Source organism: Cetorhinus maximus, chromosome 6 (assembly GCF_964194155.1).
Source record: "Cetorhinus maximus chromosome 6, sCetMax3.hap1.1, whole genome shotgun sequence".
NCBI classification, from domain to species: domain Eukaryota; kingdom Metazoa; phylum Chordata; class Chondrichthyes; order Lamniformes; family Cetorhinidae; genus Cetorhinus; species Cetorhinus maximus.
Genome location: NC_135884.1, coordinates 123,880,740 through 123,906,588, shown reverse-complemented (window position 1 = coordinate 123,906,588; position 25,849 = coordinate 123,880,740). Strand labels below are relative to the sequence as shown.

Here is a 25,849-nt window from a genome sequence, read left to right as displayed (position 1 = left end):
GCTCCACCATTCAATAAGATTGTGGCCAATCTAGTTGTCTCTCTTGTTAATTTTTTATCAATTAGGATTAATTGTACTCAAATGGTGGACATTAATTCAGGATATAGTAAGAGGCTGAAGGTTTGGTTGTTGGTTGGAGGTGCACAATATGCAATGTGTGTATTTGAAAGTAAAAGCTTTTAAGTGTATAAAATAGGGTAAAGTAGGATCATTTGAGACCTTGGAGATGGTCATCCCTGTCCTTTTGCAAGTCTCCCCAGGCAAGGGTTCCATGGCCAATGGCGGAACCAGTGAATTTTTGATGATGACGGCAAAAGAGCTAGAATCTCGAGAAACATCAGCTGACGAGATCCTTCAAGAAGAGAACTTGTGTTTCCTTTAAGCACACATGAGGAAGGCATCAAGAAACCAGCTAGAGTATTCTTACACTCCTGGTCAAACTGAAAATCGGAGGCTCTTAGAAGCAAATGAAGAAGAAAGTGCAAGTCAGTGAAGCATAGAGAAATGAGGGGAGGACCTGCCCTTCAGCAGATCACTATAACAAGTGTATAAAGATTAAGCTCCAGTTCTTCCTTCAGCATGTGGCAGCCTGTGTTGTCACATCCCCTGTGAACATTAATTTTAGGATGCTAGCTCTGTCCAAACATGCCCAGGCGTGGGTCTATAGATGAAGTTGCATAGGTAATGGTCGGTGTGGGCAGTCTGTCTTGAATACACATGCAATGCTTTGGCATCCCTTCCTACATCTTCTACATTGTATGACTTTATGAATGCATCTCCAAAAACTCAACAGAAAAGCACAGTAATTACACTACCTATTTTAGCATTTTTGTGAACAACCAAAATATCTCCATTCACTTTAAGAAATCAGTTCCTCAATCAGGCAGAAACGTTTCTGACTTTTACACCATTTATAGAGTGGACCATGCACACATAATGATTCCATTATAAAGGACAGGATTTCATGTCTGACCTCATTTACATCTAATTATCGATTACCAATCAAATGGTGCTCTCACCATTTTGTTTGGAGAAGTAGTATAGCTGGCCAAAAGGGCCGACTGGAATTTATTACACAGGACAAGTTCAACAAGAGTCCAGAGAAATGGATCCTTGCCTGATTTCTCAGCCCTGCATGCCTGTTCTGTGTTTAGTTTGTGCTACCCATTCGATCATTATTTTTGAAACAGATAACTTGGAGAAACACTCCATTATTAGGAACTTCATAAAAATCAGTGCATATTATAATGAACCTTTATGGAAGCAGGCAAATGACAAATGCAGTCAATACGCCAACCATGCGGAAGTACCTTTTTCTATTATTTTAATAATCTATTAATTTATTTTTAATTTTTATTGATTTTTAGAAGGAAACTAAAGCACAAGGCTAGGGGGTCTACGAGAAGCATCATAGAGGATTGCTGAATTGGCCTCCTTCTTGGAGCCAAATTTCAGCCAGGACTTACATAGACTTTAGTGATACCTTGGATTTTGTTGTCAAAATGTAGTAGGTGGGAATGAATGAAGTTGCAAACCCATTCTTGGTGCTAGGACATAAAAAATAGGAGCAGGGGTAGACCATATGGTATATCGAGCCTGCTTCAACTCTCTACTTTCCCACCCGTTCCCCATATTCCTTGAGAAACCAAAAATCAAAAAGGGACAGTAGCAATGTGGGTACAAAATTGGCTGAGGGATAGGGAACCGAGAGTAATGGTTAATGGGTATTTTTTGGGTTGGAAGAAGGTTTGTAGTGGAGTCCCCCAGGGGTCGGTTTTGGGATCCTTGCTTTTCCTGATATATATGAATGATTCAGATCTTGGTGTGCAGGGGACAATTTCAAAGTTTGCAGATGACACAAAACTTGGGAGAATTGTTAAACTGTGAGGAGGACAGTGTAGAACTTCAAAAGGACATTGACACATTGATGAAGTGGGTAGATAGGTGGCAGATGAAGTTCAATGCGGTGAAGTGCAAGGTGATACACTTTGGTGCAAAGAATATGGAGAGACAGTATAAAATAAAGGATACTATTCTAAAGGGTCTGCAGGAGCAGAGAGACCTGGGTGTATATGTACATAAGTCATTAAAGATGGCAGGACAGGTAGAGAGAGCTGTTACTAAAGCATACAGTATTCTAGGCTCTATTAATAGGGGCATAGAGTACAAAGGCAGGGAGGTTATGATGAACTTAAAAAGACTCTGGTTAGACCTCAGCTGGAGTATTGTGTACGGTTCTGGGTGCCACACTATACGAAGAATGTGAACGCATTGGAGAGAGTACAGAAGAGGTTTACGAGAATGGTTCCAGGGATGAGACACTTCAGTTATGAGGAAAGACTGGAGAAGTTGGGATTGTTTTCCTTGGAGAGGAGAAGGCTAAGAGGAGACTTGATAGAAGTTTTCAACATCATGAGGGGTCAGGACAGAGTAGATAGGGAGAAACTGTTACCGCTCATAAAGGGATCGAGAACCAGAGAGCACAGTTTTAAAGTGTTTTGCAAAAGAAGCAAATGTGAGGTGAGAAAAAAGTTTTTCACACAGCGAGTAATTAGGGTTTGGAATAGACTGCCTAGAAGTGTGGTGGAGGCAGGTTCAACTGAGGCATTGAAGAGGGCGTTGGATGATTATTTAAGTAGAAACAATGCGCAGGGTTACGGGGAAAAGGCAGAAGATTGGCACTGAGTTAAAATGCTCAGAGCCAGACAAGACACGATGGGCCGAATAGCCTCCTTCTACAGCATAACAATTCTGTGATTCTGATCTGTCTATCTCAGCCTTAAGTATATTTGATGATGGAGCATTCACAACCCTCTGAGGTAGAGAATTCCAAAGATTCACAATCATTTGAGTGAAGACATTTCTCCTCACCTCAGTCCTAAATGATCAGTCCCTTATCCTGATACTGTCCCACAGTGTTCTAGATTCCCCAGCCTGGGAAAACAACCTCTCAGTGTCCACCCTGTCAATCCCCTTCAGAATCTTGTATGCTTCAATAAGATCACCTCTTATTCTTCGAAGCTCCAGAGAGTAAAGTCCCAATTTACTCAACCTCTCCTCATAGGCAATCTTCTCATCCCAGGGACCCATTTACTTCACTGCACTGTCTCCAATACAGTCTCCATAGTTATTCCTTAAACATGGAGACCAAAATTGTACTCCAAAGCCTCATCTTTATCTGTCCATCATTGTTCATATGAATGTAATAAAAAAGGACAGCAAATACAGTGAAAATTAACTTGTATTCTTTATCTTCAGAAACTGGTTTAAATTTGAATGTGTACCATGTTTTCAACGATCCAGTCAGAGCCTTTCAGGTTTTAACAGTGATTTACAAAAAGTACATACTTTATGGTCTGAAATGATGCATTATACACAGTTTATAAACTGTGACCAATACCATACTCAAAACCCTTCATTTGGGAAAATAAAGGCTAGCTTTGCTAAAATCATTTTTCGTCTTATGAAGGACACACTACCTCACTTTTCTTCCCATTGTTTGAAAGTGTTGTCCTGTTCTTATGTTCCTAGGTTCTGCAGCTCAGCTATCAAGAGTGTGTGGAGGCAATCTGCTTCCAGAGCTTCAGAAATGCTCCTTTGACTATCACCAGAAAATACTGGCAGCAACTCACACATTTGACATTCCCTCAATTACAGAGAGCTGCTACAGTTTCTCTTTGGCTCCTCAATGGGCTTAGGTTGGGAATGGAGTAGTGCTGAGTATGGTTCTTAAATATTAAATAAAGCTGCTAAGACTATGCCCTGGTGAGGATTACTATCAGCATGTCTCAGACTTTACTACTTTAAAATTAATAAATTCTACACTGAAAACAAAAAGAAAGATAAAGATATTATAATTTAATTATTTTTCTGATAGACTGTCACAGAAACAATGGGAAGAGAAAAAATAGGGTAGCACAAAACCATGATTCTTGCATATTAATAAGGGTAGGAAATTAACAAAATTACCCTGTACTTTGATATGTACTTCTTTTTTTAAATATTAAAAGGACTGCATTTCATTAATTTCACAGTTGGTTAACTGGGCTAGTTTATCATATATAAATGAAGAACTATACAGAAAAAAGCAGCTCTTTGGCTCCAGAATGAGAAAAATAAATATTTTTCTTGTGATAGTGTAAGTTATAGGATCGTATTTGCATCATGTGAGTACTGTAGTGATACAAGCTTTAGTTAGATTCATATGGATTGAGCTCTACAATACAAAAGCAAGCCGATGTTAGAAATACTAGTTGTGCAAACATCAATGGCTTACCACCAAAACTAAACTATTTTAATTTAAAGATAACAATTAATTTGTAGACTATAGTCAAATTACACACAAAAGCTTCTCAAGAGATGGTCTCATTTTCTTGTAACGTGCTCTAATCTTTTCAAGTAAACCAAAATTAAATAAACATTAAGTAAATTAATCCATGTGTTTTATGTCTGATTTCTGAGGCCATTTCATGAGAAAGTAAAATAATTTCAGAATTCCTACCAACAGATTAGAAAATATACTTGTTAATCTAGCCACAAATCAGTACGAATAATTGTTGTTTCATCATGGGATGCAACATACAAATCTGTATATGTGAAACAAATGTTAAATTGCAAAAGAATGCATTTTTTTGATTAAGGGAATTAAAGGCAAACGATGCTGCGACCAACAATGCATCGTTCCAAATAGTAATAAGATGCTGATTTGTTCCTTCATTCCACCGAATTCTTTAGCTAAGCTATGTTGCTGCAGGCATCATGAATAGCGGGCAGGTGCCTCTACCTGTGGAGGGGGGAGGGGAGAGAAATCAGATGAACAAGTCTCCACTAAATTGTTCTCGTGCACAGTACTTCATGTGCATCAATACCGGAGATAATCTGGGATAATCAGGGTGTCTACTATACCCTAAGATAAAAGCAAAATACTGCAGATGCTAGAAATCTGAAACAAAAACAAAAATAGCTGGAAAAACTCAGCAGGTCTGACAGCATCTGCGGAGAGGAATACAGTTAACGTTTCGAGTCCGTATGACTCTTCATCAGAACTAAGGAAATCGAGAAATGAGGTGAAATATAAGCTGGTTGAGGGGGGTGGGACAGGTAGAGCTGGATAGAGGGTCAGTGATAGGTGGAGGCAAAGAAGAGCTTGCCAAAGATGTCATAGACAAAAGAACAAAGGGGTGTCGACGGTGGTGATATTATCTAAGGGATGTGCTAATGGTGACATTAAGGGTGGAAAGCAGGACAAGCAAGATGGCCCTAGTGGGGGTGGGGTGAAGGGATCGAAATGGGCTAAGAGGTGGAGATAAAATGTTAGATCGAAATAAATTTAAAAATAGGTGGTAAGAGAAAAATATATTTTTTAAAAATGATAAATTATTGGAAAAATGGGGATCGGAAAGGGGGTGGGGATGGAGGAGAGAGTTCATGATATGAAGTTGTTGAACTCAATGTTAAGTCCAGAAGGCTGTAAAGTGAACACACACTCGACCTCTCCCTCCAGCAGCACCGACTCACCCTATCTCTAAGCTGTCCTTGCCCCCAGTTTCATTTTATTCTTCGTCTCATCCGACGCCTCAACAAGAAACTTTGTCTCTTTCTTTCAGGTGCAAAGGAACGCAAGCTCCAATAACTCATCGACACCAACGCCCATCCAGGACCCTCCACCCCTGCCCGTCCCTCTGACCCCATCCCATCTTCTAATCCCAGCCCCGGCTATGTATTCGCCATACCCCCTGACCTTCCCCTCTCTGATGCTGAAAGTTCAGTGCTCAGCATAAGACTCAGTTTCATACCCTTACGCCCTCACCTCAATGAATTTCAGGCTCAGCATGATATTGAACTCTTCTTCCGCCGCCTTCGTCTCCGTGCTTACTTCTTTGGGCAGGAGTCATCTCCCCGTTCAATGGATCCTTTTACCCGCCTCCAATTTTCTCCCTCCACCTGGACCCCTCCCTCTGGATTCTTTCCTGCTCTTGATCTTTTCATTGAGAACTGTCGGCGTGACATCAGTCGTCTCAATTTCTCTCACCCACTCTAACCTGCCTCTTTCTGAACTTGCTGCACTCCGTCCTCTCAGGTCCAACCCTGCCTTTGTCATCCAACCTGCTGACAAGGGTGGTGCTGTTGTTGTCGGGCGCACTGACCTCTACATCGCAGAGGCTGAGCGTCAACTCGCAGACACTTCCTCCGACCTCCCCCTGGACCATGACCCCACCACTGAACATCAAACCATTGTTTCCAGGACTGTCACTGATGCAACTCCAGCATGATGCCACCACCAAACACATCTTCCCTTCACCCCCCCCTCCCCCGGCGGCTTTCCGCAAGGATCGTTCCCTCCGGGACACCCTGGTGCACTCCTCCATCACCCCCTACACTTCAATCCCCTCCCACAGCACCTTCCCATGCAACCGCAGAAGGTGCAACACCTGCTCCTTTACTTCCCCCCTCCTCACCGTCCAAGTGCCCAAACACTCCTTTCAAGTGAAATAGCGCTTCACTTGCGCTTCCCTCAATTTAGTCTACTGCATTCGCTGCTCCCAATGCAGTCTCCTCTACATTGGAGAGACCAAACGCAGACTGGGTGACCGCTTTGTGGAACACCTTCGGTTTTGCCGCAAGCATGACCCAGATCTCCCTGTCGCTTGCCATTTCAACACTCCACCCTGCTTTCATGCCCACATGTCCGTCCTTGGCCTGCTGCAATGTTCCAGTGAAGCTCAACGCAAACTGGAGGAACAGCACCCCATCTTCCGACTAGGCACTTTACAGTCTTCTGGACTTAATATTGAGTTCAACAATTTCAGATCATGAACTCTCTCCTCCAAGCCCACCCCCTTTCCGATCCTCCTTATTCCAATAATTTATAATTTTTTTTTTACAAATATATTTTTCTTTTCCCACCTATTTTAAAATTTATTTCGATCTATTGTTTCAGCTCCACCTTTGAGCCCATTTCGATCCCTTCCCCCTACCCCACCCCCACTCGGGCCATCTGCGACTAGCTTGTCCTGCTTGCTACCCTTAGTGTCCCCGTTAGCACATCCTTTAGATAATATCGCCACCGTCAACATCCCTTTGTCCTTTTGTCTATGACATCTTTGGCAATCTCTTCTTGGCCTCCACCTATCACTGGCCCCCTATTGAGCTCTACCTGTCCCACCCTCCACTACCAGCTTATATTTCATCTCATTTCTATATTTTTTAGTTCTGATGAAGGGTCATACGGACTCGAAACGTCAACTGTATCCCTCTCCGCAGATGCTAAGAAACAAAAGGTGCGTCCAGAGGAAGTGTGAATGGCAGGTTAGCAGCCATCTGAACACAAAGTCTTTTTGTCACATAATCTCTTCTGCTCCACACCCTTCCATTTTGTCCTCCTTCCCACCATCCCTCCTTTCACTTACTCAAAACCAATTGCATTACCAGCTTTTCTCAGTTCAAATGAAAGGTATAGACCTAGAACATTAACTCTGCTTCTCTCTCCAGAGATGCTGCCAGACCTGCTGAATATTTCCAGAATTTTCTGCTTTTATTTCAGATTTCTAGCATACATAGTATTTTGCTTTTGTAGCTATGCTTTTAATCTGTTAGTCAAGCAGGGCCTGGGAGAGAGGGGTGCATACGGTCCTAATCACCAAGGTCCGTGCCTCTGGGGGGCCCGGGCTCATTGGCCAAGTGGCCTGTCAATCTGGATGGTCAGTGTCCAAAGCAGCCAGTCCAGCACGTAAATCATCCTGATTGACAGGCTAATCGACCAATGATTGCTGTTGATCTGAACAGCAGCAATCATTGGTTGAGTAGTAGGACACACCAGATTCCTTTCTCACCTCGTGGGTTTCTGTTTGGGCCTGGTCATCGTGGAATGCTGCTGCTTCTTTAATCTTCAGACCTGCCTGGAGTACAAGCAGGTTGGTGACAGTCATTTTGAAGCTCTTAGAATTACTTGGATGGTTGTTTTTCGAAATAGAAATGGGAAAGAACATGTGATTCTGTACACGGTAAAGCGCCTGGTGCCTCACCTCTCCAGTCTTACCCAATCTTCCTCCCTCATTGGTGTGTGGGCGCTTGCCCTTCCAGCCCTTCCCAAACCCCTTCAGCCACTGCTCTTGGTGTTAATACGGAGTTCCACCACATTTCTGTATCCTGTGAAAAATTATTTCAGCTCCATCTCATCTGTATAATGAGGCAGGTTCTGAACAAATATTGGATTGTGTGCTGTGTTTCTGTACCCCCCGGTTTATTTTCACTGCGACCTGGCCTCGGGCTCTGTGGTGGCATTTGCTGATCATGAGGCCTTGGGGATGGAACCTGTTTTTCTGATTTTGTCTCTGGTTGGGGCTGTGGTGTTGGGGGGCTTTGACAACATGAGGTGCAATTCCAGTAGTGGGGACGATCCCTCCTGATCTCAGTCCACACACACACACACGTCGAAGCTTTTTGTCTTGCACTCATCAGGGCATTTCACAAGAATACCATTGAAAGGGGAAAACAACAATTTATATTGTTTGAGAACAGAGTTCTGATTAGTTGGCAAGTGGACTCTGATTGGTCGAGGCATTGCCATGGAGAATGCACTAGTGATCGTGACTGACAGTTAACTGCCAAGCATTGTTTGAAATTTAAACCAGGCAACCTGACCCCGATTGGTCAAGGCATTGCCCTGAGGAATGATTCAGTGAATGGCTGTCGCTTATTCTGTTCAGCTGAAACAGGCACAACGTGTGTACATGTTCTTTCTTTCCGCAAAGAACAGGGCCCTGTGTATTAATATATGCAGCTTCCAGTATACGCAAATGCGCTACATTGCGAGCTTGCTGACAATCTTAAATTGGTTGTCAGCGTAATTCTTAGCACGCTGAGGATTATTTAGCAAATGGTTATCCAATCATACAATCACAATTTTTTTTGGAAATTCTTATTTAATGTTGTGCCAAACCAGATCTCAGGCAGCTGCTGCTGAGTTTCCTGCTGAAGGGGAATGAGAGGCTCACAGAGGTCTGATTGCTTTTTGGAGGGCTGACAAAAGGGTTTAATTTTGCTCTAATAAAAAACAGAAAGTGTTGGAAACGCTCAGCACGTCTGGTGGCATCTGTGCAGAGAGAAACAGAGGTCAGTAACTCTTCATTAGAATTAGAGCGTATCGTGGACCTGAAACATTGACCCTGTTTCCTCTCCACAGATGCTGCCTGGTCCACTGAGTATTTCTAGCATTTTCTGTTTATATTTCATATTTTCAGTATCTACAGTGCTTTGCTCTCCTATTATATGCTCCATGCTGGACATTTATAAGTGGTTAGTTTCAATTTAAAATGACAAAATTATTTATCACTCAATGCAAAATGTAATTTCTCTGTTAACATTAGTTGGTGCTAATTTGCTGGAAGGTTTTGCCATTTTTAAACTTGGAAGCGAAACCGGGAGTTATGCACCAATAGAAAATGTCATTGTTAGTTTTAGATATTCTCATTTGTTTTTGGGATTGTTGATACAGTGCTTGTGAGGTTCAAGTCTTTGGATGTTGCAATGGGCCTGGTTCAAAGAAGCACAGATGATTGCATATTATGAATGACCAAGTTGTGAGTAATTGTCTGACAAAGCTGTGGTTGTAAAGTGTATCATACTGAAGCCTGAGATTTCGATGGGCTTTTTAAATGGAGGCATAGAGTACAAATGCCAAGAAATTTTGCTAAACCTATGTAGAACAGTTCGATCCCACTGCCAATTCTGGGCACCTAGGGGATGTAAGGGGTGGGCGGGGGAAGGGAGGATTTGGGGGCCTGGAAACAGGAGAAGCACCAGGGCTCATGATTTCTCTCCCTGGCCCTGTAGCCAAGATTACAACTATACTGATAAATCAGTTTACCTCCCAAACCAGAGACTGAGGAGGAAATAAATTGATTAAGTCTCCATTCTGTTACTCACTTGAGCTGCTGTGGTGTGATCTGTTACGGGTGCAAGCTGTACATATTGCACCTGGATGTCACTTCCCTGTAGAGGCGATCCATCTACTCCACTGGCTGGATGTTCAGCAGAAGCTACTGCAATTAACTGTGCACCTTGCAACACCTACAAAATACAAAAATAATGACTAAACGTAACTATATTCACTGTATTAGTTTAATATACTTTCAGGTCAGTCTTTTATCTAAACATCATTGCCAAAACACTAGATAAATAAAAGAACGCTGTGAACAAAAGTACATGAAAGAAAGGTTACTTTGCATAATTTAAAATGCTGATATTAATACATTTTACATTAGATAACTCATGTTAATGATTGGGTTTGGCTGAAGTCAATAGCCATTGCAGCACAGTAGGAGGCCATTCAGCCCATTTAATCTAAGCCTGAAAGCACCATCACCTCAAAGTGATTCAATCATGAAGCTTTCAGGTCTGGAGGAAAATGTGCTGCCATTGAGCCACGAGATCTACAGGTCACAAAAGACCTACACAAGGACTGCTGCAAGATTATCCATAATTACTTAGTTGACTAGCCAAAAGAAAAGTAAATCAAACATAATTTTTTTGAAGAAGTGGAAAGAGATAAATATTAATAAAATCCTGTCAAAAACTTAAAACTCTGCAATAACCGACAACACTGGAAGCTTCATCACGATGATATTCTGCTCTTTGAGACTGGTTCACTATTTGTGTATGGTATACAAATCATAAAATATGTGGAGTTGAAGTTTATTTGTGTTCTTTTTGTGAATCTTGTTGTTCAATATCAAGAAAATGAAACTTTCCCAGAAGTTATCGGCTTGATTTTCCCAGCACTAAAGCACCATCTTTTCCACCCATTGTACAAATAGGTACTTGAATGGAAGGCAATGCCTAAGCAAGGTAGGACAGAAACAAAGGGCAGAATTGTCCCAGATTTGCACAAAGCATGGCAGCGGATAGGAAAAAAGTTGCTTTACCCACTGGCCGCAATGGCGGGTTTTTGCACCATATCATCCCAGAGACTGCCTCCTCAGCCCTCAACATCTTGAGACCACTTGCACAGATCAATGTGCCCCCACATACACCCTGGGATACCCCCCTTCCCCGTACAGCCCTCGCCCTGTAGCCTCTTCCCCTGCCTGAGGTCACTTCTGCCCCTTGCCCAAGCAAGCCCTTGCCGTGCAGCTGTTGAAAAGCCATCCCTGTCTTATTGCTGGTCTGGTAGGTAGAGACCTGCCCATGAGCTCCCTTGAAAGTGATGTGGTGCTGACTGCGAAGCCTGGCACTGATGACCGCGAGTGTCGCCCGAAGCAAGATAGGCAAACAAACTTTGAAGTCCCGAGCAAAGTGCAGCTCGCCAGCTGCACATTGCTTATGTACAGTTGTTAAACACGTCGGTGTGCAATCACGCCAATGTGCCCGGAAGATCCAGCGTGGGGGCATTTTACCAGCATGCAGGGCTTATAATGAGATGCTAGAATACTGAAATTAGGTTCCCGACGTGTGGTGGTGGGAAATGCAGCCCCCCATTGAGGGGTAGAGCAGATGATCGCAAACTGGTTTACAACGGCGTGAAACTGATTTTTGGCTGTCTCATCATATTGTCCCCACCCCCTTGCCCGCCATGACACCTGATGCCAACAGGGCCAGAAAATTCCAGCCAAAGCTTCAAGTAACTTTACCATCTTGGTTACAAAGCAACATTGGCAGGGATCCCAAAAGTTACCTGGACTTTTGTCCCAGAGATGCTGATTGGGGAGGGATTAAAGAAAGGATGGAAACAAGTTGTGGGGATTTACAAATCTGTTGAAGTACATGATGCAACTTGGTTATTAATATTTCACAATATAACCTGTGGACTTAATACATCACATTTAGAAAAATTCTTCACTGGAAACAGCTGGGAGATTGAAAGTGTGTCATGTCTATGATATGTAGGGATAGAACATGGCATAAGCATCCTCCGGAAGCCTACATTCCCATTCCAAAACTTGATATATTCTATGATGTTCTCCCATGCTGTTGTTATAGCAGCTTTCCATTAAAAAAATAAGTTCTATCAGGAAACTATAATAAATTAATATTTTATATATATTTCAAACAGGTTGTTAATTTGTTAACATGAGCTGTGATTTTAAATGAAAATAAGATTAAGGATATATTAAATTAACTTCAGTAAAGTATTTGAATTTACTTGCCTACATTTCATATAACTTGTTTCTTATGTCAATGTTTTATAAGCAATAATACTTATTAAACAGCACTTAACTCAAATCCAGATGTTCATAAAACAACTGGGTGTTGCAGTAAAATAATAAAATGCTATGTAGTTCTACCACCAGACAGGTAGAAGGGTGGTGAAACTGAACAGTAACCATAATTGAAGGCACTATAATAAAAAAATGTGGAAATAAGTATTAAAAGAAATAACCATGAAAATGAACAAAGCAGTCTACAGGATTGATGTCCCAATTACAGGACTAAACCAACACACCAAGGTCAAAATATAAAAAGCATGATGGTAACCATGATTGCCATGTACCATCTTTTGTCATTTAATCTCTCCCATTTTCCACATTATCACAGACCTTCCCTTTTGTTCTGTTCCTCCCCTGCCCCCTTTCCCTGGCTCTGTATTTGCTTCAAAGCTGTTATATCTCTAATGTTTTCCAATTCTGATGAAATGCCATTGACCTGAAATGTTAACTTTGTTTCTCTTTACAAGTACTGCCAGATTGATTATTTCCAACATTTTCTCTTTTTATTTGATTTCCAGCATCTGCATCATTTTACTGTCATACTATTGTAACTAATTGCTTTGGAATTAAGAGTACAGCCGCTTTTAAAGAACATAAGAAATAGGAGCAGGAGTAGATCATTCAGCTCTTCGAGACCGCTCTGCCATTCAATGAGATCATGACTGATCATCTACTTCCAACATTATTTTCCTGCACTATCCCCGCATCCCTTGATGTTTTTAATATGTAGAAATCTAATGATCTCAGTCCTGAACATACTCTACGACGAAGCCTCTACAGCCCTCTGGGGCAGGGAATTCCAAAGATTCACCACCCTCTGAGTGAAGAAATTCCTCCTCATCTCAGTCTTAAGTGGCCTATCCCTTATTCTGAGACTGTGTCCCCTAGTTCGAGACCTCCCAGCCAAGGGAAGCATCTTTCCTGCATCTACCCTGTTGAGCCCTGTAAGCATTTTATATGTTTGAATGAGATCACCTCTCATTCTTCTAAACTCCAGAGAACAAAGGTCCAGTGTATTTAATCTTTCCTCATAGGACAGTCCCTCCATCCCAATAATTAATTTAGTGAACCTTTGTTGCACTCCCACTATGGCAAGTATATCTTTCCTTAAGTAAGGAGATCAAAACTGCACACAATATGACAGGTACGGTCTCAACAAGCTCTCTATATAATTGCAGTAAGGCATCTTTACTCCTATACTCAAATCCTCTTGTAATAAAGGCCAACATACTATTTGTTTTCTTAATTGCTTGCTGTACCTGCATGTTAGCTTTCAGTGACTCATGAACAAGGATATCCAAGTCCCTTGGAGTTCAACCCAGCCTCTCACCATTTAAGAAATACTCTGTTTTTTTTTGTTTTTCCTACTAAAGTGGATAATCTCACATTTCTCCATCTGCCAAATTTTTGCCCACTTGCTTAGCCTCACCAAATCTCCTTGAATCATCTTTGCATCCTCCTCACAATTCATACTTCCACCTAGTTTTGTGTCATCTGCAAACTTGGAAATATTACCTTTAATCCCCATATCTAAATCATTTATACAAATTGTGAATAGCTGGGGCCCAAGCACTGACCCTTGCAGTACCCCACTAGTCACAGCCTGCCAACCTGAAAATGACTCATTTATTCCAACCCCTTGTTTTCTGTTTGTTAACCAGTTCTCAAACCATGCCAGTATATTCTCCCCAATCCCATGAGCTCCTGGACCTCATCAAAAGCTTTTTGAAAATCCAAATATACCATATATAACGGTTCCGCCTTATCTATTCTGCTAGTTACATTCTCAAAAAACTGCAACAGGTTTGTTAAACACGATTCCCCTTTCATAAATCCATATTGATTCTGCCCAATCCTATCATTATTTTCTAAGTGTCCTATTATCACATCCTTTATTATAGATTCTAGCATTTCCCCTACTACTGGTGCCAAGCTAAAAGGTCTGTAGTTCCTCGTTTTCTCTCTCCCTCCTTTCTTAAATAGTGGGGTTACATTTGCCACATTCCAATCTGCAGAACCATTTCAAAGTCTAGAGAAGTTTGAAAGATGATCACCAATGCATCTACTATCTCTGCAGCTGCCTCTTTCAACACTCTGGGATGTAGATCATCAGGTCCAGGGGATTTATCTACTTTAGGTCTCACTAATTTCTCTACTACTATTTCTATACTAATATTGATATCTTGCAGTTCCTCATTTACACAAGTCCCTTGATTCTCCATTATTTTTGGAAGGTTTTTTCGTATTTTCCTCCATGAAGACAGACACGAAGTATTTGTTTAGTTTCTCTGCCATTTCCTTATTCCCATTGTAAATTATCCTGACTTTGCTTATAGTGGACCCACATTTGTTTTTGCTAACCTTTTCCTTTTTAATACCTATAGAAGCTTTTACAGTCTATTTATATGTTTCTCACAAGTTTACTCTCATATTCTATTTTCCTTTTCCTAATCTTTTTCTTGGTCCTCCTTTGCAGGATTCTAAAAGGCTCCCAATTCTCAGGCTTACCTTTTTTTGGCCATTTTATATACCTTTTTCCTAGTTTTACCTCTGTCATTGGTGCCAACATGGACCACGACCACTGGATCCTCCCCCTCCCACTGCAAATTCCTCTCCAGCCCTGAGTAGATATCCCAAACTCTGGCACCGTGCAGACAACACAGCCATCTAGACTCATGCTCTTGACTACAGAGAACAGTATCTATCCTCCTGACTATATTGTCTCCTATCACTACTTCATTCCCCTTTGCTCCCCCCAACTTGAATGGCATCCTTCACCATGGTGTCATGGTCAGTCCGCTCATCCACCTTGCAGTCCTTCTCCTCATCCACACAGGTAGCAAGTGCCTCGTACCTGTTGGGCAAAGTCAGGGGCTGAGGCTCCGCCATCACTACATGCTGGTTCCCCTATCCTGCCTGACTTGCAATTACATCCTCCTGCTTCTGACCACCGAGGCCAACACTGGTAGCATGGCAGCCGCCATGGAGATCTTGGTCCAGGACATCACTCCTGCATTGCTCCGTGGGCTCAACTCCATCGCTAATGCCATAGTTGGCCTCCAACAGTGTGCACGCAAGAGGGATGCTGGGCAGCTCAACCTCACTCCGGCTGCCCCTTCTCCTCAAGGAGCCAGCCTGGAGCCCTCGGGCACCCATAGGGAGGAGGATCGGCAGGTACACACCACGGGGCCATCAATCCAGGTAACTCCAGGAGTGTCCGGCCCATCCAAATCCCCCCTTCCTGTGAACTCAGCAGCTCCAGTCCCATAGGCCAAGCAGGCTGCCACTACCACATAGCAGGACCCCGAAAACAGGCCGGGGCCTTCCATGTCTCAGCCTTCCGGAGGACGCCTGCCAAGGTCATCACAGACAGGATGTCACAGTCAGCAGGCTGCCTCCATCTCCGCTGTGGATGTCCAGGGAGCACCAAGATGTAGCGGCAGGGTTAGGAAGGTTAAGAAGAATTAGTTGCACAGCCTGGGTGCAAGTATTAATCACTTGTACATACTGTTCACTATTGTCATTAAACTTCCAAGAATGTCTCCCTGCCTTTGGCTCCTTGTTCTGATGAGCAATGTTTGTGCCACTCAGATGCGAAACCTTTCTGCATAAGATAAAGGCAGGTGTCTCCATCCAGGGCCTCTTCCCTGTGTTTTGTGCAGCCTTCAGACTAAAGTGATGGTCTGGCCTCACACTCCCTGGACACATTACTGATGCCTAAACCTCGATGGTGCTTGTCATTGCTGCCAGAGTGTAGTGAGCAGGTGTCACAAAGTTGTCATTCTCTCTGTGTGCTCTCAGCACCTTTAAGGTGGGGCTGGCCCCCATCTCTTCAGCATCTGTGACCAGTGACGCTGTGCTCCTGAAGGGGTCAGGTGGTGAAGGTGGACAAAGGATCAGATGCTTCTAAAGTTTCATGGCTGCATCTTTACGATATGACCCTGATCACAGAGCACAAGCTGCCCTCGGCCAGACAGGAGTCAGATATTCTCAGAGGCTATGTGAAGATCTATAGAGCGTCCTCACTGCATGTCAATCCTCCTGCAGTCGAGCGACTATAGGGCTTCCATTGCGTCTCCATGACAGGAGCATTATCACAGCGGGTAATCATGCTCTCCCATAGCCAGATTGGAGTCAAACATTCACAGGTGCAACGTGAGGATCTATGGGGTCTCCTCACTGCATGTCATTATCATCCTCCACAAATCTAGCAGCTTTGAGGGCCTACTGAGCTTGCCTGCCTCATCCCCATCATCATTACCTTCAAGGACTTCCTCACCCTCATCCCCCTTATCGGAGGAGACCTCCAGCTCCTCCATCTCCTCTTCAGCCTCGCCCCGTTGCAGTGCCAGGTTATAAAGGGCACAGCAGACAACGGCGATGCGTGAGACCCTCTGCGGATTATATTGCAGGGTTCCACCAAGCTGGTCCAGGCACAAGTGCCTCATTTTCAGCATCCCGATGGTCTGCTCCACCAAGTTGCGGGTTGCAGCGTGAGCCTCATTATACATTTGCTCTGCTGCAGTCTGAGGCCGCACGAGTGTCATCAGCCACAGCCTCTGTGGGTAGTGCTCGTCTCCGAGGAGCCATCCCTGCAACTTCCGTGGACCCTGGAAAACTTCAGGGATCTGTGACCGACCGAGGATGTAGGAATCATGTACACTCCCTGGAAACTGTGTACACACCTGCAAGGTGCGCATCTGGTGGTCAAACACCAGCTGCACATTCAGTGAATGGAATCCCTTGCGGTTGATCTGGTTGACCGTGTGTTGCGACGGAGACCTGAGTGCCACGTGAGTGCAGTCGATCGCACCTGCACCTGTGGGAAACCCGCGATCTGGGCAAATCCAATCGGTCTTGCATCCTGGCTGCCCTGGTCCCAGGTGAAATGCACAAAGTTGTGAGCCCTCGCAAAGATGGCATCCGTGATCGCAAGGATGCATTTGTGGGCAGAGGCTTTTGAGATTCCACAGAGGTAGGTCACCTATGGAGCCCTGAAAGAAGCCACAGGCATAGAAATTGAGTGCCGCTGTCACTTTCACGGCCACTGGCAGTGGATGCCCTCCATGTACCCCTGATGCCAAATCCTGCAGCAGGTGGCAGATGTGACTGACCAGTTCCCTTGACATGTGCAGTCTTTGGTAACACTGGTTCTCAGTCATCTGCAGGAATGAAAGGCGGGTTCTATAGGCCCTGGGTGTCGCTAGACGCAGACCAGTGACAGCTCGCTGTAGCTCTTCGGCAGTGTGTGTGGGAGCCCCAGTCGCCCCTTCTTCCAGAGGGTGCTGCGCCTCCCTCTGCGTAGCTGGGAGCCTCAGTCGTTCCTTCCTCCGTCGTCTTCGATCTCTGTAGGCCATCAGGCATGCAGCTAATTCACCAGGCTCCTACTGAGACTATTCAAGATCTGCAACAGAAATACCGAGATAGGTTTGGCACCATGGGTAGTTTTATAAACGACACTGTTCTTCACCTGAAAAATTACATGGGTCCTTCCACAGATCCACCACAGAAGTGCACTGTCCACATAAAGGACAAGTTAAAGGCCAAGCTTGACACGATGAGACAACAAAGAATTATTTACTATGTTCAATAACACAAAGATTGGTGTAGGTCTATAGCCACTGTAATTAAGAAAGATGGACCGAGTGTGTTCCTGGCTGTGTTTGTATTGCAGATGACATACCAGTCATAGGAAGTACCAAGGAAGAAAATGACAAGATTCTTCACATTCTAATGAAGTGGCTAAAAGCAAAGGTCTTGTCTTTAACAGTAAAAAATGTGCAATTAATGTGAAATATTCATTTCTTCAGTTCAATTTATTCTGATAAGACAATATGACCAGATCCCAGTAAGGTCAGTGATGTGCAATCAATGCCCACTCCTCAAGATAAAGATGATTTATGGAGATGTTTGGGCTTGTTTAACTTCTTAGCACCATATATCCTGAATTTTTTTGAAAAAGCATCATCACTGTACAAACTTCTCAAGAAAGATGTGCCCTTCTGGTGGCATGACGATTATTAACATGTGCTTGATTTGTTAAAATGGTCACTTTCTGCCTAAGATAATACAATCCGAGGGAAGAAACTGAACTCGAAGTAGGTGCTTCACAAAAGGGTTTCACGGCATGTCTGTTGCAGGAAAGCAGGCCAGTTGCGTTCGATTCCAAGAGTTTGTCACCCAGCCAGGTAAACCATTCTGTAAAGAAAATATCATTTTTTCCAATATTATTGTGGGAGACTGTGAAGCAGGTGTGTGTGTGTGACTAATTGAATTAAACTGAAGGCAGTCAGACTGCAAGGTTTAAATCATCAAAGGGTTAGGTGTAAAAGCAGGCATTTTGAAGTGAAGATGAACAAGCTAAGATGAGATACAAATAAATACAACATGAATAGGAATTTGCATTGGGAGATAAATGAGGAGTTGAAGTTTTAGCTGTTGAATTTCGAAGAGAAATAAAAGGAAGTTTTCCAACTGGCAAAGATCATAAACTTAATAACTTTGCCTTTTTCACGAAAGTAGTGGCCATAAAGACAACATGAAAAATTTTTATACTCTGGCAAAGGTAACTTCCAAAGAAAGTTAAGAACAATGGGTTTAAAGATGAAAGAGAAAAAATATATTTAAGGAAAGCTTGAAAGCTGTATGAGAAGTATGGCCATGTGATCTTAGAGAGTATGTTGTGCAAGGACAGACCTGTGAAGTAACCAACCCCTAGCCACCCCAGAGAATTGTTTGTTTTCCAGAAACAAGGTTTTGTTACAAATCTTGGATGTCCATTGTTGAGTGAGAGGGAGAGAGAAGCCTGTGAAATACCTCCTCTGGAGCAACAGTGGGTGCCTTATAGTAATATTACTGGATGTTTTGTAGATTAAGAATCTATGGGGGCTGTTGCTTAGAAAAGGGTGTTTATTTGTGAGTCTAGCTAAGTAGAAATCTTTTGGGAAATGCTGTAAGACTAAATTTAACTGTGTAACTGTAATCTTGTGTATTTAAGTTTTCTTTCCTTTTGTTAATAAATATTTTAATTTAATATTTAATACAAACCTGGAAACCTCATGGTTATGTCTGACACATTAAGCGTGCTACCCAATCCAAGAAGACAGGATATACCATTGGATGTCGAAGTGGAAACTAGATGCAGAATTAGAAGCTGTACACAACACTGAAGTGATTCGATTTAGACAAGCCAAATGTAAGAAGGTCCGGAGAGAGACTTCCAGAGATCCTGTCTTCAGGGCACTAGAGTAGATCATCATCAGTGGGTACTGTATGGAAGGTTCTCACAGACCTCAGAACTTTTTTACTGTATTGTGATGAAATTGGCATTTCAACTGGAGTCATTTTAAAGGACAGACAAGTGCTGATATTAGAAGCGCTTTGCCAAGATATCCTTACCCAGTTACATCAATGTCACGTGGGCATTGAATAAACAATTTGCACATGAAACAGTTTATTGACCAATGATCAATAATGACATAGAACAAGCTGTGAAGATGTGCGATGCATATCAGAAGCATCAGCTGAGTCACCACAAAGAGCCACTCCATCCTCATGTTGTTCTATCACATCCATGGTCAAGAATAGCTGCCGACTTGTTTATTGTCAGAAGTTATTTGTTACCAACTACTTCTCCAAATTTCCTATAATTCAGCAACTGAGGGATACATCAAATGCATCGGTGACAAACATGAGGGCAACTTTCACTCTTTTTGGTTACTAGAAAAGATAGTGTCAGACAAAGGTCCACAATACAGCGGTAAACCCTTCAAGGACATGTGTGCGAAGTGGGCTGTAAACCACGTTACGTTATCCCCACACTATACGAGGTCAAATGGGCTAGCAGAAAAGATGGTGTGAATGGTAAAGTCACTGATTTTGAAATGTAAGGAGACCAGTCAAGATATTCAAGTAGCAATGTTGCACCTACCAGTAACACCACTAGATTTGGGATCATCATCTCCTGTAGAGATTATATTCAGAAGGCAAGTGAGGACAACTCTTCCAAGTCATCATCCGATCAGATCGTTGTCAGTCCAAGAAAAATTATTGGAAAGACAAGAGAAAATGAAAATCACACATGACAAACATGTAGGTGTGGAGTTGCCTCCTCTTCATGTAGGGCCGAAGGTCACAGTGATCCACCTGCAAGAGAGGACATGGTTCCCTGCGGAAGTGCCTGTAATGCGCCACAGTCATTGAGGTGACCATCCCGAATGTAGCGATGTCGAGGAGGAACAGATGTCAGTTGAGAGAGTTATCCAACAGAATCTTAACCATCACTCCTGTGGCGTCAAGAACGAGTGCAAATTTAAATTCTGAGAGTGGAGTTAAGAAAGATGACATCCACAACACTCTTGTGCAAAATAATTGTCAGTCTATACCTATGAGTCAAGAAGAAGAGTTGACAATTCCAGATCTCAGCAAAGTTTCACTGTTACCAGATCAGGTCGAGTTCGACAGACCACCTGTGCGTTTCAGAGACACTTGAATAACTAATGTGAGAGTCAAGATGTGTGTGAATACTGTTCATAATTATCCTTTTCCATTATGTACAAAGAAAAATTACACAAGTTATAAGCTATTTAAAGAAAGGGGGATGGTGTGACATTGCTTTGTAGTGCATGTTGTTTAACTTACTGCTGATTATGTAAATGTGGTTGGTATACATCATCATAGAAAGGGATGCAAGTTATATAGTAGTTGCAGCAGTGTTGATTAGTAGAGAACATGTGTATGAAGAGCTCTCTTGGAATCCTGTTATTCTTCAACAAAAAATCTTTCCTTTCCTTTACCAATCATTGTCCTAGTGTGTTTGATACATTTCTGTTAAAAGCCAATAAAACAACAGAGATTACCCATTGCCACTGTCGAGCTCAGTGTTGAGTTTGGAAGCTTACAGAGTACCTAATCAAAAGATAAGTGCTGTTCCTCGAGCTTATGTTGAGCTTCATGAGAACACTGCAGGAAGCAGAGGACAGAGAAGTCAATGTGTGAGCAACTAAGACACTAAAAATGACAAGTGACAACAAGCTCAAGGTCAAGCTTATGGACTGAACGGATGTGTTGTACACAGCAGTCACCCAATTTGCATTTGGTCGCCCCTTGTTTTCAGACAGCAGCTATTCTTCAATCTGCCATTTAGACCTCATATATACACATTTTCTTACTTGTCCTATTACCACTCCCTTTTGCTCTGCACCACACTCGTAACATTAAATTTCTCCTGTCTTCCAACCTATCAGACCTTCCCTTTTGTTCTTTTTCTACCCTTCTTCCTTTTCACTTGCTTCAAACCTACTAAATTTCTTACACTTCCCAGTTCTCATGAAAAGTCATTGCTCTGAAGCATTAACCCTGTTTCTCTCTCCACAGATGCTGCCTGACCTGCTAAGTATTTCCAGCTTTTTTTGTGTTTATTTTTGACATGGCATGACCTTTTCTAGAATCCTTGTTGAGACTCTCAAGTAAGAGCTTCTGTATCAAGGTGGCCCACACAGTGTATCACTAATGATCCCTTCAAGCAATTTACTTACCACTGATGTCAAACTAAGGGGCCTTTAATTACTCTAATTTCGATGGCAGTAAATGTAAACATGCTGCACAAGAAAGGCCCTGACATTAGTAGCAAGGAAATTCCAAATTTATTATTAAAGATGTGGTAGCAGTACACTTGTAAAATCACAACGTATTTACACAGATTCAGCACAGTTTTACAAAAGGGAAATAGTGCTTGACAAATCTATTGGAGTTTTTTGAAGGTGTAACTAACAGGGCAAATAAGGGGGAAACCAGTGAATGCAGTTTATCTGGATTTTCAGAAGACATTTGATAAGGTGCCACACCAATGTTTGTTGGGGAATGGGGAAATAAATTAGCATGGACTGAGGATTGGTTAACAGACAGTAAACAGAAAGTAGGAATATATGGTTTATTGTCAGGATGGCAGGGTGTAACTAGTGGAGTACTACAAGGATCAGTGCTTGGGCCTCAACTAGTTACAATCTATTTCAATTATTTAGCTAAGGGGACCGACAATACAAAGCTAGGTTGGAAACCCATAAGGAAGACTGTTATGGGAACATGGGCAGGTTAAGTGAGTGGGCAATATGGTGGTAGATAGAGTGTAATGATGGGGCAAGTGTGAAATTACAGATCAGCCATGATCTTATTGAATGGTGGAGAAGGCTTGAGGGGCCAAATGGCTGACTCCTGCTCCTAATTTGTACGTTTGTATGTAAGAATAATTACAGGGATTTTTATCCTTGCAAGTTATTTTTGGTAAAAATGAACCAGCCCCAACAGCTATAATTCATCATCCTAACAGAGGAAGGCAGCAAGAAAAGGCAGATAGTTAACCTAGGCAGACAAACCACATCTTCTCTTCCTCCAAGAACAAAACAATGTACATAAAAGAATTGTCTTTCCTTAAGAAACATAGAAAATAGGAGGAGAAGGCCATTCAGCCCTTCGAGCCCGCTCCGCCATTCATTATGATCATGGCTGATCATCCAACTCAATAGCCTGCTCCCGCTTTCTCCCTATATCCTTTGATCCCTTTCACCCAAGAGCTATATCTAACTCCTTCTTGAAAACATACAATGTTTTGGCCTCAACTACTTTCTGTGGTAGCAAATTCCACAGGCTCACCACTCTCTGGGTGAAGAAATATCTCCTCATCTCAGTCTTAAATGGTATACTCCGTATTCTCAGACTGTGACCCCTGGTTTTGGACTCCCCCACCATGAGGAACATCTTTCCTGCATCTACCCAGTCTAGTCCTTTTAGAATTTTATAGATTTCTATGAGATCCCCCTTCATTCTTCTGAACTTCAGCGAATATAATCCTAATCGACTCAATCTCTCCTCATATGTCAGTCCCGCCATCCCAGGAATCAGTGTGGTAAACCTTTGCTGCACTCCCTCTATAGCAAGAACATCCTTCCTCAGATAAGGAGACCAAAACTGCACACAATATTCCAGGTGTGGTTTCACCAAGGCCCTGTATAAAGGAAGGCACAAATTAGGAAAGCAATTTAGTTCAACGTTAAGGACTACCTTTTTTCAATTCTCTGAGTAAAATTAGCCAAGATCAAAAATAAACTGAACTCAATCTCAGCACACATGAAATTTCTTCCCACTAAATCTACAACAATGCAAGCTTATTTCAAGGCTAAGACTACAATTATTTATTTTTCAAATAAGGCAACCAAAACTATACACAGTATTCCAAAAGTGGTCTCACTAATGCCCTATACAGCTTTAGCAAATCTTCCTTACTTGTATATTCCATTCTGCTTGCAATAAAGGCCAATGTTCCATTTGCCTTCCTAGTCACTTGCACCTGCATACTAACTTTTTATGATTCATGCACCAGGACATCCAGATTCCTCTATACCACTGAGTTCTGCAATCTCCCTGCATTTAAATAGAATACTGCTTTTCTATTCTGTCAAAGTGGACAAGTTCACATTTTCCCACATTATACTCCATCCGTCAAATTTTTGCCCACTTTCTTAACCTGTCTATGTCCCTTTGGAAACTTTCTACCTCCTGACAACTTACTTTCCTACCTATCTTGGTGTCATTTGTAAATTTAGCTACCACTCACCATTCCTTCACAGATTCTGAAAACTGGAAATCCTTACTTCCCTTATCTGTCCTTCATCTAGCAATATATAAGCTTTAAAAATCCAAGGCTGGTTTCATCTAATCACTGGAGTGTAAACACTATGGCACCAATTTTGAGCATGAAGCTCAAATGATGCAGCCACAATGCGTGGACGGAGACCGGTCCAAAGTTAAGCCTCAACTTTGTTAACATGGTCTGTTGTCCAATCCAGGGATGGATTGGCAGGGTTCTGGGGCAGCTTGTGTCCCAGGGCCACAGTGTGGGTACTGCTGCTACTGGATGAACAAGGGTAGTTGTATAGATAAAACAGAGAAAGAAAACTTGCAACGAAATGATAGAAGTTAGAAGCTAGAGTGAAATGAACAGCCCAATAACAAACAAGATATTCTTTGTAAAGAAAGAATTTGCAAATACTATGTACATATTACATATCTAGAGAACATCCAATTAATTACTTTTGAAGTGTAGTCGCTGTTGGTGTGTGGGCAATATAACAGGAAATTTGTAAAGATCCTAGAAAGGACAAATGAGATAAATGACCACTAATCTCTTGGTGGTGCAGATTTGAGAATGAGTATTGGCCAGGGCACCAGCAGAATTTCCTATTTGTTGAATAGTGGTCTGGGATTGCATTCATTTGAACAGAGAGGACTTTTGTCTAACATCTTACCAGAAAGAATGCACCACCAAAACTGCAACGTTGCCTCAGTACTGCATTGAAAGTGACAGCCCAAATTTACTTGCTCAAGTCTTGGAGTGGAATTATAATCCACAGCCTTCTGATTCAGAGTCAAGAGTGTTAAGGGTGTCAGGGAACACAAAGGGGATTAAGTTAAGTAGAGGAAGTGGAGAAAAGGAGAATGGGGGGAGCGGGAAGATTACAACAGCAAAGACTGAGGAACTAGCTCAGTGGAGGTGGGAGGAATGCTTCCCTTCCATTCTGTAGAGATGCATTTCCCTCAGTGTGGGTAGACAGTTGTGAAGGATGGATGTTGAGTAGAGGATCTGGTTTCTGGCTCATTGGTTGGTTAGAAGGGGTGATCACAGGCAGAATGTCCATTATTCTGTTAAGTGAGGGTGTGTGGTGATTGAGAAAGACTTGTTTTCTTCTCTGTAGGGGAGCAGACACTCTGTTTTCCATCTCAGCAGTGCGACCATTTGAATACTCCATGTGGATATGTATGTCCTGTTTCACAGCCACATGAGGAGCGGGAACAGCAGGTATTTCTCAATGCTTGGTGCTTCTCCAGTAATAAGTAGGGATAGGGATGGTTGTTTCCCTGTCAATAGATTGGCTGCGGGTTATTATCAATTATGGGAAAGCAAGTTTTACTCAATATGTTAGCCTTGACAGTGTAGAAACACTCCCGCCTCTGTATCAAAATGTCACGGGCTCAAATGCTATCCAAAGGACTTGAAGACACAACCTTTGCCAACATTTCAGTGTAGTAATGAGGGAATGCTGCAGTATTGGAAACGCCATCCCTCAATCAAGACATTAAACTGAAGCTTCATCTGCTCTTGTCAGGTGGATGTAAAAGGTTCCATGACACAAATTTAAATAAGAGCAATGGTGTTCTCCAGATGTCCTGCCCAACATGCATCCTTCAATCACTAAACCAGATGATCTAGTCATGTATCTCATTGCTGTTTGATGAACCTTGCTGTCATGTTGTCATATTTACCTACATTATAACAGCAAATGCACCTGCAACTCTTAAGGCGTCTGTAAATATTTTAAAAAGTCATCTAAGTTCATTAAATTATATGGTGCCTTTAATGCAGTGAGAAAATCTCAAGGCACTTCAAAGTGGCTTAAAAAAAAGTCTACATCAAGCAAAGGAGGATGATATTAGGAGGAGTGGCAAAACGTTTGATTGGAGAGGTGAGTTTTAAGGAGACCTTAAAGGGGAGAAAGATATAGAGAGGCAGAGTTATTTCGGACAGGAATTCTAGAACGTGGGGCCAAGGCAGCTCCAAACATGAGCTGGAATTTTCTGGCCCTGTCGCG

The 25,849-nt window shown here is 42.4% G+C and overlaps 1 protein-coding gene across 4 annotated transcripts in view; it reads right to left on the bottom strand.

Moving 5' to 3' along the window:
- Positions 1 to 25,849, bottom strand: part of banp (BTG3 associated nuclear protein) — a 280,409-nt gene that overhangs the window by 11,999 nt on the left and 242,561 nt on the right. For all 4 annotated transcript variants that reach the window (XR_013576944.1, XM_078544429.1, XM_078544430.1 and 1 more), the window contains one exon: positions 9,928 to 10,071. Coding sequence is in view for 3 of the 4 variants with exons in the window: in XM_078544429.1 (XP_078400555.1) it covers positions 9,928 to 10,071 (144 nt within the window). In the remaining variant the exon portion in view is untranslated. The remainder of the gene's footprint in view (positions 1 to 9,927; positions 10,072 to 25,849) is intronic.